The 14,249-nt window shown below is 39.8% G+C and overlaps 1 protein-coding gene across 5 annotated transcripts in view; it reads left to right on the forward strand.

Moving 5' to 3' along the window:
* Positions 1 to 532: 532 nt before the first annotated feature.
* LOC140476501 (regulator of G-protein signaling 6-like) overlaps positions 533 to 14,249 on the forward strand; it is a 613,759-nt gene continuing 600,042 nt past the window's right edge. For 2 of the 5 annotated variants that reach the window (XM_072569230.1, XM_072569235.1), the window contains exons 1-2: positions 586 to 690; positions 1,133 to 1,237. In XM_072569230.1, the coding sequence (XP_072425331.1) occupies positions 1,154 to 1,237 (84 nt within the window). In that variant the 5' untranslated portion in view covers positions 586 to 690; positions 1,133 to 1,153. Of the gene's footprint in view, positions 691 to 941; positions 1,042 to 1,132; positions 1,238 to 14,249 lie in introns of those variants that run through there. The other 3 variants (XM_072569231.1, XM_072569232.1, XM_072569233.1) reach the window with 3 other exon arrangements.

Genomic DNA, 14,249 nt, shown 5'->3' on the forward strand with positions numbered 1-14,249 from the left:
CGGCTCGTGTTAAACTTACTGTAGAATGCAGCCCCATCAAAAAATATTGTGGCATCACGGTCCTGCAATTGATATGAAGTTCGCGCTTCAGAGCAAAGATAAACCTCGTCGGGATTGACTAGAGCGCTGGAGAAACTGTGGCGCGAATGTTTACCAGCGTATTTTTAAAACAAGGGGATTTCAACAAAAAAATACATTGAGCCGCCTTAATTTAGCGTGCGGTGCTGTGGAGTGCCGGGGAACTGGAAGCGTCAGTGGGCGCTGCTGCAGCATCTGTTGCAGTTGTGGGTGATAAAGGAACGAGTGAGAGAGTGAGTGAGTGCAGAGCACTCAGAATTGAGCTCCATCTCTCTCTCTCTCACACACACACACACACACACACATCCACTCACTCACCTGGGATCCAGCCTCCAGGGCAAGCCGAGCTCAAATAATAAAACAAACAAGACAAAACAATCCAGCTCAACAGATCGCTTCCACTCCACCAGTTAATATGCTCATCGCTGCCTGATCCTGCTGTCGTCGCTGGATAGAGGGGGTGGGGGGTGGGGGGGGAAAGGAGGAAGAAGAAGTCATTCTTCGGTTGCTAAGGTACGGTACAGGGCAGACGCTGAAGGAAAGAAATATGTGTGTATATTTATTTACACTGTATCCTTAAGCATCTTCAGTTGTTTGGGGTTGTTGTGATGGGTGAGTGTTCTGGCTGATTTTATTTTCCCTTAAAGATTTATTTTAAATAATACGGTTTCTTCATAATTACTTAGCCTGTCTCCTCTTCCCCCTTCCCCATTCCATCTACGGAGTTAAAAATAGTTTACAGTCAGTGCGCCAATTGGGGACAGCTCAGATCGGCGCTATGTGATATTTACAGAATAAGATACTGAGGTTTGGCACCTCGCCTCCGGCAAACACGATTACCGCTACACTCCCACCCCCAAATCCCATATTCCAATTCCTTTCTTGCTCCATCCACCTTTTGCTGGTTGTCATTCATCCAGATGCCAAGGGGAAGCTCCTTAATTCTCTCCTTGGAGTAGGTTGGTGAGGAAGATTTGTGTTGTTGCTGAATTATGTGCTTTCTCTGCCAAGATCCTGTGAGCATGGATTGTCACCGATTTCTCTCTGCTTTTAGAGTCCCCAAGAAAGTCCTGGCATGGCCCAGGGACCAACTGAACAAGCTACATGTGGGGCGAGTGAGCCTGAAGAGACCTCTCCCAATATGTTGGTGTACAGAAAGGTAGGGGGTGTCTGTTTAATTGGGCATTCTGGAGTTTGGACTGTCTCCTCACTGGGTACTGAGGAGAGCTGACCACGGTGGCAACATGGTTTACATCTTAAGTGGATCATGATCACGAATGTTACCTCTTGCTTCAAGGTGCCCAGTAAAAGCAGTCAGCTTACCCTGTGGCTGAGATGCTAAGGGAACCATTTGTTTTGCCAGGCTTAACCCAGACATCTTGGGAATAACTGTAGTGTTTAGGGAGAGGTGTTCTCCACTTGCCTTCCTGTTCAGTCTCTGAGCAGCCATACAGAATCTTTTAAAGAGGATTGGGAAGTTCTGCAGGTACTCTGACTGCACTCCCTCACTTAGCTCAGACTACTGTGAAAGCAACAGAATAATCTGTCCTTCCTGATGGCTCTTTGTGGGACTTTGCATGACTGCTGTGTTTGCCTACATTAGACAGTCAATATACTTAGAGACATTTTGGCAAGATCAGTAAGGCATTATATAAACACAAATATTATTGCATTTAAGGCTAATTGAACAATTACAGTACTTGCTTTGATTCAGAAAAAAAAGGGCAAGTTATTTACCTAGAGGAAACCTAAATAGTATTGACTTTTCCTTTATTACAGCTCAGTATGTTGTGATCTTTCAGTACACCAGTGGAAAATGCACAATCCTTGCATGATCAATATTATTAACGTCAATAATTATCCTTCCAAGTCAGGAGCTCCTCTGCTCTGTACCATTTTGTGACAGTATCAATTGGTGATTTTATTTTTCAATTTCTGATGTGAGCTGGAAAAGGCTGTTAGTTCAAATGCATAGAACCTGTTTCACCTTTGCATGGATTTTGTTAGCTCATAGTAGTGTTTGGAAGAAATAAAAGTATCTGGAAAGCCCTGTCGACACACTGGAAGTAAAGGCTAGTGGGCAAATCCATAACTGAACATGGACTACCTTTAAAGGAGAGGCATTTTGTACATATTCAAGGTATGTTCCCATGAAGGGAAGAAGGAGGGCAAAGATCCAGATCTCCCTGAAGCCAAAATATATGGGGAATATGACGAAGAAGAAAAAGTTTGCTATGACGAATGTCAGGTGTTTCAGACAACTGAGAATCAGTTTACATTTTGAAGGTTCAAAATGAAATTGCAAAGCAAATAAATGAAGCAAAGAGAAAGTATGAGAAGAGGCTGGCAGCTAACAGAAAAGGGAACCTATAAATTGTCTGTATGCATATAAATAGTTGAAGGGTGATAGGGGGAGGAATGGTCCTGTTTAGGTACTGCATAGGGAACTAAGTGGAATGAGGCAGGGGTAATTGAGGTATTATTAAGAATTTACATCTGTATTTACTGAGGAAGAAGGTACTGCATAAAAGAAGAGGTCATTCAAACCCTTAAGGTTTAAAATTGATAAGGTGAGATATTAGATAAACTGCATGTACTTAAAGCTCATAACGAACCAGGGCTGGATGGGATCAGTTCAAGGATATTGAGAGAAATGAGAGTGGAAATTGTGGCCATGGATTTCTAGTCTCTCTTAGACTCAAGGATGGTGCCAGAGGACCAGAGAATTACAAATATTACACTCTTGTTCAAGAAAGGATGTAAATAGAAGCCCAGCAACTATGGCCCAGTCAGTTAAATCTTGGATGTAGGAAAGCCACTGGAAGCAACAATTACAGATACAATTAATAGTCACTCAGGTAAATGTGGGTTAATTATGGAAAATTAGCATGGATTTCTTGAGGCAAATTGTGTTAAAATAACTTCTTGAGTTTTCTGATGAGGTACCAGAGAGAGTTTTACAAGAATAATGCAGTTCATGTAATGTATATGGACTTCCAAAATTCATTTAATAAAGTGCCCTACAAGTGCCTTGTCAACAGTGTTAGAGCTCATTGAATAAAAATAATGTAGCAATGTGAATACAAAATTGACAGAGTGAGAGACAACAGAGAAGAACAGACTGCAGGAAAGTTTATAGTGAAATTCCCCATTGGGTAGCGTTCAGCCTCCTGCTTTATTTTTAATGCCCTTAATGGATCTTGGTATACTGAGCACGATTTCAAAGTTTGCAGCTGAAATAAAACATGCGTTGGTTAGTGCAGAACATCCTAATAGCTATGAAAAGTGGGCAAGTAGCAGAAGAAATTGAATGCAGGGCTATACAAACTGATTTACTTTGGTCGGAAGGATGCAGAGATAATATCACATGAAGGATCTAATTCTAAAAGGGATGATGGAGCAGAGGGACCTGGGCATAAATGTACATATGTTCATTATAAGTGCCACGACAGATTGAGAGAGCAGCTAAAAAAATATATAATCTTGAGGTTTATTAGTGTGTGGCATAGAATACAAAAGTAAAGAAGTTAGGTTAACCTTAAACTGCACTGGTTCAGCCTCAACTGGAGTATTACATTCAGTTCTAGCAATGATATGATAAGATTGAAGAGGCAGCAGAAAAGATTCATGAGAATGGTTCCAGGGCCGAGAATCTTCAGTTATGTGGAGAGATTGGTGAAGTTGGAATTGCATAGAGATAATCATGAAGGGTCTGGACAGAATTGATGGGGATGAATGTTCCGATTGGTGGAAGGTTGAGACCCAGCGGGCATGGTCACTTCAAGCTTTCTAAAGATTGTTAACATTTACAGAAAGAATGAACTGGTCTACTGGTAAAGGTTGCCGAGGCGGAGTATTTGCACTCAGTGAATTGCTCCTTCGGACATAGAGTCATAGATACGTCTAGTGCAGATGGCCTCTGTCTGTGTTTTAACCATGCTGTGACTCTAGATGCCTCCCTTTTGATGCTGAATCCTCCTGAAATACTACTTGGCAATTCTATAAGAAAAGCCCCAGCTTGAGCAAAGGAGAATCCTTTAGAATATTGTGTGCTCCAGTTTGATAGGATTTATTTCCTTTGATACAGCATCTTTTTCACCAATGCTACAAATTATTTTAATTCACAATTTTACTCATCTTTGAGAAATATTGGGAACTCTCCCAACTTGTTTATGTATAAGGAAAGAATAACTGCAGTTGTGTTCTGCTCCTATAAACCTATGTTTAAGTAGGCGCAACATTAACTAATTGAGAGTTTTTAATGGTTTTAGCCATTTCACCGTCAACAGTTTCAAGTATTTAAGGACAATCTAGCTACATGGGAATTCAATATTGTTTTGTGAAGCAAAGATGACTGTGGTGCCTACTGAAATCTAAATGCGAGTTGTGGACAAACAGATGCATTGGCAGTGATTAATGACGAATGGCACAATGTATGAAAGTGATCAATGCTTGGCTTTTTTAGTGGTATTGTTAACAGTGAAAGCTCAGTGAGTGGTTGCAAAATGGCACTGTTTTTCAGGACAAAGCTAATTTAATTGATTTTATGGTGATGCAAGTTTCTTGCTCCCAATTTAAGAATTTGTCAGTAGAGCTTAGCAAAGCTGGATCGTTTGAGAGTTTCAGGTGAACAGTGAAATTAGGAGCATTTTTAAGAAATATGTAAATTGCCAGTCACCCCTAATTGCCTTACAATGAAGACAACAAAGCTCAATGGATAGACAGAGCCAGCTTCATCAATATTTAATAATTTTGTCAAGTTACTCATGGTAGTATTGGTTAATATGACGGACAACCCTTTCTGTGGTAGAAAATGTATACGAATGTAGCACTAATGGCCACCTGAATTCCTTCAAAGGTGAAAGTTTGAAAAGTTAGGGCTAGGGTGCTTTATCTAACCTTCCAACCACATCTTGGTTTAGCCCTTATCCCCGTGTCCCCTACCTCTCCCTCACCTTTGGTAGGTGGCATTACTCTTAATGAGCTTTGCATGCAACCTGAGCTCTCGTGATGGTTAATTTGTGAAAAATATAACCCAGTTGATTTGGTGATGGCAGGGACAAAAGTGAAATGTTGCAAGCTTGCAATGATTCCCCATCCCATCCTATGATAAATTGGCCACCATGGTCAAAGCAAAACCTTTACAGGTAGTTCTCCTATAACGCAATCGTTGCATTCCTGTGCAACAGCGTGTTGTAGAAAATCATGCAATATAAATAATAGGGCCTATGGGAAAAATAGGGTTGGGGCCAAAAATATCAGCAAAAATCAAAACAAAAACAATAGCCTAACATAAACTATAGCACGGTCTAAATAAATCTTTAAATCATATATTTTAGTGAAATAGTACAGTAAATTTAACACTTTAACACTAAAATCACTGACTATAGCTCTTCATCAGAAAGTACACAATCACCTAATGCTGACGAGGAAGTCCAGTCCTCCTCAGGATACCCCCCAACCCTCCCCATCCTGGTTTGAAATAAAGTTCCTTCAAAATATAGACACCAATTCCCAGTTGCAAGCTCAATTCCAAGGCTTGTAGAGCTGATTGCATTCCTGTTTTAGGTGAACACACTGAATTTGCATTTTGTAGACAGAGGATCGTGAGGCTGCGTTTTGCTGTTCAGGAAAGTGCCGGGGATGGAATCGCGTAACAGCGAACGGGAGTTTGCTTTGTATAAAAACAAGTCCACAGTTCTCAAATCATATTACAACCAAATCGTATTTAATAAACACGGGTTATAATAGAACTACCGGTACTTTTTAAAAGCTTGAATTTCCTTCTGGGGTTGTTGGGAGAGAAGCTAAATAAAGAGTGTTGCCCCCACCCTGTGTCTGGGTGCCAATCTCCAGGTACCTGAACTGATCGCTGATGCTGTAGGAACCTGGAAGCTGACTGGAATATTCCAGTCAGTTTCCTTTACTCAGTATCGGTTTGGCTCTTAATAAGCTGGATTGCCAATGTAAACAGGTGGTCCTGTTCCTGCCTCCACAAAAGTGTCAGAGAGGTGGCATGGAGTTAAGGGGCTGGCATACAGAATTGTTTTTAGTTCCTGTCTGCCTCTGATCTTGGCCCCAGTGGGGACTAAACTTTCAGCTCCAAGGGTCTGAAGGGTGCTTATTATCATATTCAAAGGGACACCGCATTGCTTCAATACACAGTCAAATAGTGTCACATTGAGTTTTACTGTCTGAAATTTTATTTCCAATTGCTTTCTCTTTATTTATTTCAATGTAGCCCTTTTCTCCTACAACAAGATTAATTTGCATTTGTACAGTGCCATTTAACTGTACAAAATATCTGGATGTGCTTGACAAGGGCATTGCCAAACTAAATTTGGCTCTACATTATCTGCCGTAGAAATCACATCTTTTCTGCATTTATCTTGAATTCTTTTATTGTAGAATTTGCTGTCATACGTTCATTTCTAAAGCGGGGGAGACTAAATTACCTGTTTTGAGCATAAGGGAAAGGTGACTCACAAACATTATCCTAACTGAAATGATAAAAAAGCTGCTCTTTATGTAGAAAAGTGAATGCTTTGATTTTCTGGTGCAGGGTCCTGTTAATACCATTCTTTGAAACTGGGAATATGATTGTACAATACACGTACGATGCACACAGGTAATTCTTGACGTGTGACCCTGGAGAAATACCTATTTTATTTACAACCACTTTGATTCATTGTTCGTTCATTGGTACACTATCAGTCATACGCAGCACATTTCATGAAGTGTTTAATTTTGTAATCCATGTATCTGGAAATAGCTAATCTTTTATTGACGAAATATAATATGTTCAGTAATCTAATACCTAGACAATTAGATTTCATAAAATTTGCTTTCATGCTATTCATCATTACATCTCCCAGCTCTTTTTATCTGCAGTAAGTGCAACACAATAATTGCAAGCATCAAATTACTGAATTCTAAATTTCATATTGTAGAAGTAATGAACATTCTTCATGACATAGAAGTTATTTGTGGACATCTCTCACAGATTAATCAGAGTCCTTATTCATGCTCGCATTACAAATTATAATTGTAGCATGTTTTTATCCGAATTAATTTTGCTTTCTTCTGTGAACACGAACAGCTTATTGAGAATGAATTGTCAGGCTCAACAACTATATTTGTGAATTGCAATTTTGACAGACAAGATCGTTTTCACAGGTGAACTGTATTTTTATATTGAAGCTATAAATAAACAAAACTAGCAGTGCTACCCAAGCGATGCAGCAGAAAGAAATGGTTTTGGAAATAGTGAAGTTAAACCTTCTGCCACCATTCTAATGGCCTATTTTTGCTACGTATTCACTAGGTAACTATATGTCTTATTTCTCTCAGAGGAAGGCAGAGATGATACCAGACTTAAATCCAAACAGTTTAATTACAGAACTATAAAACTTATTTGGAACTTACACAATCTTCTTTGCCGGAAGCTCCAGATTCTTTCTGGATGTTTCCATAAGACATAAGAGCAGAATTAGGCCATTCAGCCCATCGAGTCAGTTCTACCATTTGGTCATAACTGATATGTTTCTTAATCCCATTCTCCTGCTTTCACTTTATAACTCTTGATCCTCTTACCAATCAAAAACCTGTCTATCTCTGTCTTCAATTGGTTATCACGGCTGACTCACAGCGCCAGGGTCCCAGGTTTGATTCCAGCCTTGTGCGACTGTCTGTGTGTAGTTTGCACATTCTTCCCATATCTGCGTGGGTTTCTTCCGGGTGCTCCGGTTTCCTCCCACAGTCCAAAGATGCGCAGGTCAGGTGAATTGGCCATGTTAAATTGCCCATAGTGTTAGGTTCATTAGTCAGAGGGAAAGTGGGTCTGGGTGGGTTACTCTTCAGAGGGTTGGTGTGGACTGGTTGGGCCGAAGGGCCTGTTTCCACACTGTAGGGAATCTAATCTAATCTAATCTAAATACACTCAATGATTTGGCCTCCACAGCCCTCTGTGGCAATGAGTTTCACAGATTAACCACCCTCTGGCTGAAGAAATTCCTCCTCATCTTCGTTCTGAAGGGTCGTCCCTGCCTTCTGAAGCTGTGCCCTTGGGACCTAGTCTTTTCTCCTCTTAAAATAAAATTTATGCAATTTTCTTTCAGATTACTAGCTAGCCTTCTCTCATATTTCATCTTCTCCCGATCTTGTTGCTTTCTCAGTTATCCTCTGCAGGTCTTTAAGGGCTTTCGAATCCTCTGGCTTCCCACTAGTCCTGCCCACATTCTTTGCTTTCTCTTTTGCTTTGTCCCTGAGCTCCCTTGCCAGCCCTTTGGTTGCCTGATCACCTCCGTAGAATGTTTCCTCTTCCTTAGGATGAAGTTCTGCTGTGCCTCCGGAATTACCTCCTGAACTCCACCCACACAGGTTCCACGCCTTCTGACTCTACATCACTTTTTTCAATCAATTTAATTTCAATTTTTTTATTCACAAGGTGACCCCACCCTCTCTCCCCAGCTGCCTGTCCTTTCAATAGGACCTGTATCCTTATACATTTAGTTCCCAGCCTTGATCCTCTTGCAGCCACCTCTCCGTGATGGCTACAATATCATACCTTCCAATTTCAATCTGAGCTACAGGCTCATTTACCTTGTTTTGTGTACTGCGTGCATTTAAGTACGACAGCCTCAGTCTTGCATTGACTTCCCCTCCTTCTCATAGTTGTCCCATGATCTGCTGAGCCTGAAGTTAGGTTCCTGACCCTTTTTACACACATTATCCTATTACTTGTTCTGGAATCTTTAATAACCTCTGCAGATTCCCCCCCCCTGAACTTGAATTTATTTCCATTAGTTTCCACGCACTGAACCCACCCCCCCCCATTATTTAGTTTGAAGCCCTATCCACAGTCCTAGTTATGCGATTCTCCAATACTCTGTTCCCAGCATGATTCAGGAGGAGCCTGTTCCATCAGAACAGTTCCCTCCTTCCCACTAGTGGTGTCAATGGCTCATGAATTCAAGCCCATTTCTCCCACACCATTCTTTGAACCATCCGTTTATCTCTTTAATCTTGTTGACCTTCTGCCAGTTTGCTCGTGACTCTTGTAGTAATCCGGAGATCATACTCACTTATGCTGTGTCTCACTTGGATATAAGCTTTCCTTCTTGACAATGCAAAGTTTTCTGTGTGATGTCAGCGATGGCACAGATTTAGGGTGAGAGGGGAAAGATATAAAAGAGACCTAAGGGGCAACTTTTTCACGCAGAGGGTGGTACGTGTATGGAATGAGCTGCCAGAGGAAGTGGTGGAGGCTGGTACAATTGCAGCATTTAAGAGGCATTTGGATGGGTATATGAATAGGAAGGGTTTGGAGGGATATGGGCCGGGTGCTGGCAGGTGGGACTAGATTGGGTTAGGATATCTGGTCAGCATGGACAGGTTGGACCGAAGGGTCTGTTTCCATGCTGTTCGTCTCTATGACTCGATGACTCTATAAATGCCTAAGCAATCAAGCAGAGTACAAAAATTAGTGGCTAAACTAACAGAATCAAACACAGATTAAACAAACCATTGAACACTGCACCCAGCATATTGGATTTGTCGGAAAGCATAACTGCTGACCATTAATTGAATAATTCAGGAAATATGTACAGGTCAGTGACTACCTCCCATAGAATGATGCATCCATTTGAGCCCAATGGCAGGACTCAGAAGCACAGGGGAATCCAGCCCCTGATTATTTAAGCCCTTTCTCTCCCTATGCATGCACACACCATATCCCATTGGTGACCTGATGAGCCCTCAGAACAGATTGGGTATTGAACTCCACATCTTTCTTGGTCATTTTGGTGATCTTACAGATTGCTTTATGAAGTGGGATGCTTGTGTCAACACCTGGTGAAAATATATTTTTGTTTTAGCTGGAGACAATCGGTAGATTAATTTGGATTATGTTTGATATGGACTACCATTAGATTTCAATTGTTAGTTGCGCCCAATGCAGTAAAGCAAATCAATCTTAGTGAAAGAAGAATTTCACTGTTCGCAATGGCATAAAATACAAATGCAATAAAATAAAGAGATTACTGAATAATATCTTGTTGTTGGCAGACACTTAGTTTATATTTTTTATTCTCATCTCGTGATCTCAGTGTACTACATTCCTTTCCTCGCAGGGGGAATAGGTTGCGGAGATTATAGTATGTCTGCAGCATCATTGAAACATCTTAAAGACATTCACATGTTAGTTTTGTACTACAGTGACTGTTGTTACATTGGCAAGTGTGACAACCATTCTACATCAATGTCCCTCAAACAATAACACATGATGAATTCATTTATAAGTTATTTAATAGCATTGATGGAGGGAATTTTAAACATGATTTTTCCATTGAATCTCCTGCTCTTATCTGAGTAGTGGATGGTCATCTTTCATAGCAATATGGACCAACCAGAGCAAATTAGCAAGACTTCATTCTCATTCTTGAGACCTTCAAGAATATTGATCTGGCTTGGTCCTTCATCTTCAACTCAAGCCTTGGGTGTGGGCCTCCAAACTACAAACTTCTGGTCAAGAAGTGGCTGTTTCTGCATCAAAATGCTTTTAAAAATATTAGATGACCTTGATTAAGGATTCAAAAATAACTTGTATTCACGCTGAAGCAAAATTGTGCCCAACCATCATGAGAGAGGTCAGATCGGGGAACTCACTTGGTGAAGCAGACCTAATCAATTTCCATTGGGACTGTACAACCAGCATATGGCCCTAAGTATTCTTTGATCACTTTAGATTGTATTAAGCAATTGAAAATAGGATTTAAAAATTGAACGGATTTCTTTTCATATTTTCCTCCATGTCGGTATTTCATCCTGGTGTTAACAAACTTAGTTTACTTCCCACTTCATTAAAGTATTGCCTGGTCATTTCAAAATCAAAGATCATTGAGACACTAGATTCTCAGAGATAGCACTGGTGCTATTGTTTTGTCTCTTTTTTTTGCGTAAACTCAAATAAATAGATATCAGATAACTGCTGCCGTTTCCATTATACATATTTAGAGAATGTTTAATTGGTTCTACAAATGTTTCTTTATAAAGTGAAGCTAAATATATCTGGAATTTGGTGCTAGGCTTACCATTTTCTTAAAGCATGTGTATCATGCAATATTAATGTCACCGGTCAGCAATTCTGATGTAGTTTGTTGGTTGGATTCTGTGAAGATTTAAATTAGCATCTGACCACGATGTGACTCGGAAGCTCTGTGAAGTAGCTAGTCTTCGTGGAAAGAACATTTGTGGGGGTGGGGGGAGGGCGACAATAACATTTCTGTGGAGTAAAGAAACTGAACTTTAATAACGGTGCCAATACTGTTGCCGAGATTGAGAACTTGAGTCAGACCTGCATCACTGCTGGTCATCTCAGTCATGTCCCGGGTCCTGGATCATGCTGTGACTTCAAACTGACCTGAGTCACGGACTCTTCTTATGTTTTGTAAGACTGAGACACCTCACTACACGTTAAAACTAGTTGGCCCAGAAAGAGTGAGGCCTAAGACTCAATCTCTGAAGCCCTTTTGCGATTATTAACAGGACCTGAGTATTGCTGAAAACAACGCCTTTGTTTCAGCAATGTTAAATACATCGGATAAATACACACTGTTGTCTCCAGGTGCAGCAAAAGTAAAATGATGTTCAGTCAAGATCTTATTTTATGTAAGACTCAAAATATTTTGGATAAATAGTATTGTGCCATATTCTTAGGATTTATATTGTTTAGCTCTTGTATTAATGTAATTTATTTGAACATTTTCTGAGGATATTACTTTTAAATAATTAATTTAATCAATTCACCGACTTAGCATTGTGACACCAATTTGGAAAGCTAATATTTGAGAGCTGGTATAGTTTAATATCGTCACACTGTTTTCACATTCTCACTGTCTCACATTCAGAAGCTTTGATTTGTATGTAGCTACTGTACTTTGATCCCAGTGCATACGCTTCCAAAACAGGTTTCATCAAGGTTCCTACAATGTCAATAGGTTCTGCCATTCTTACCGAGTGTAAGAGATGGCCCAGCAGAACATTTTTGGTTCACAAACAAATTTGTAATTCTGACATTTTTTTTCACCTTTTTGGGAAGTCGACATTGCCTTTCAAAAAAAATTGTGACCTTGGGAATCAGTCCACATTTTGTGAAGTAATTTTCCAGCACACATTCATGCATTAACTTTTTAACTATCTTCAGAAATCAGTCAGTACAAACAATCTTGTGTGCTCAAAGTGCTCTCTCAGGCAGAAGAGCCAGATGTAATTAAAAACAGAATCTCTAAACATAGCTTTACTTTGACAGGGCAGAACCAAAAGATGTTCTTATCTAGTTGATCACATGCCTGCTGGCATCTTGGTAACACTGCTTATATCCCCAGAATTATTTGTTTTTTTTAGGGGCTTCATCTAATTATGGTGCTACTGAAGTAACTTGTATTACTTATGTCATAAATGTGATGTTCTTTCATGTGAGAGCTCTTTTTCATGGAAAGTAAACTGCAAAATCTGATGGAGTAGCATGATGCAGACACCAACTGGGTTGCAAATAATGCATGACACCTTTAATTTCTAACGAATAATAATTAATACTTGCCTGCAGTCTTCTTTAAAATCATTTATTGAATGAACTAGTCATCTCCAATCTCTGGCATTTGTGATTTTGGTTTGTAAACATTTTTGCTGTGGAAAAGTTTGCTTTTGTTCAGACACAATGATAATTCCAAGGGTCTATGCAATCCGTTTTAAAGCCAAAGAATAAATTAAGTTCCATCTGCTACTCTGGGGGAGATAACAAAATTGAAGTTGAGAAGCCAAGTACTCTTAAAGGAAACATTTTCTAGAAGGGCTAATACCTGTGAAATTCTGTTTCACTGGGATTTACATAATCCAGTGTCTCTCACTGGTGCCTATCATGATTATATTATATTTCAATTGTTGCTCTGTTAAATCTTTATCTGAGCTCTTGTAAAATTCTATCATGCCTCAATCTTCTTTGTGAATGTTATGAATCATGTGGTGCATTGTTATGGTGCAACAGCCATTTTACTGAGTTTTACAACAGATTGTTTGGTGTGTCAGGGACATATAGCTCGTTCATTGGGCAGCCTGCTTCACCATTGGCTGTTTTTCATGATCATTGAGGATCAGAATTTTGCATGGCCTGTTAAATGTTTTCTTGAGTGGTGAAGTGCTTGACCCTCAGTATTCCCTTCAGCTGCCAAGGTCCCAAGTTTTGTATTTCCCTCACTAAAACTTCCCTACTTTTCTAAAGTTAAGTTCCTTTAACTTACTCTTATTAAAGCCAACCCTTTAACCAAGGTTTTGATTGGGTTAGTACCGGTGGTTTGGTGAAAAAGTTCGCTAATGCTCATGTGAGCTACCTTGTAGCGTTTTGCCAAATTCAAGTTGTTCTCTACACATAACTGCTTTTGAGACCAGTGTGTTTTCTAACTCTCCTGTATGATTTAGAGTCATCTAGAACAGTGAATGGAATATCTAAATAGAGCTGCTAACAGCTTTGGTCTAAAAATTAGCTGGTGGTGTTGGACAGGCCAGGCTTCTAGTTATTGTGTCAATCCATCCCACAAAGTCACCTTGACCAACACTGAGTTTTAGAACATACACATTGTTAGTCGTCAGTAGTTCATTTCTGTGTAGCTCACCACTGTTACAGGCAGAAATGAGAGAAGCTGTGCTTTTATAATTTGCAAGTGACTGCAATCAGTAGGTTAGTTTAGGTTTCATCCAATTATTTTTTGCGTGGTGAAGTGCTTGACCCTCAGTATTCCCTTCAGCTGCCAAGGTCCCAAGTTTTGTATTTCTTTACTACAATGAGTTGTAATGAACAGAAATTGCTATTGTTTAAATATCATGATTTATTAGGTATTTTTGGGTTTATTATCAACATTATTCATTCAGCAGTTTGAATGGAAAATTATTTGCAGTTGGCAGTAGGAAGTGCAGTGCATTGGAATATGTCATATGATATACCCTCCAGAGTTTGCAATCCTCGACTGAATAGAAATGGTTGTCTCTGTATTTGACTTTGGAACATATTATGCAATCATACATCATCCCTTTGACTTCTAAAGGTGGTAATATAAATATTTGGTGAGACTATGCGTTAAGCTCTACACTGGCAAGTAAGCCATTATAAAGATGAACAG

The sequence above is a fragment of the Chiloscyllium punctatum genome, chromosome 4 (genome assembly GCF_047496795.1).
Source record: "Chiloscyllium punctatum isolate Juve2018m chromosome 4, sChiPun1.3, whole genome shotgun sequence".
Classification (NCBI taxonomy): domain Eukaryota; kingdom Metazoa; phylum Chordata; class Chondrichthyes; order Orectolobiformes; family Hemiscylliidae; genus Chiloscyllium; species Chiloscyllium punctatum.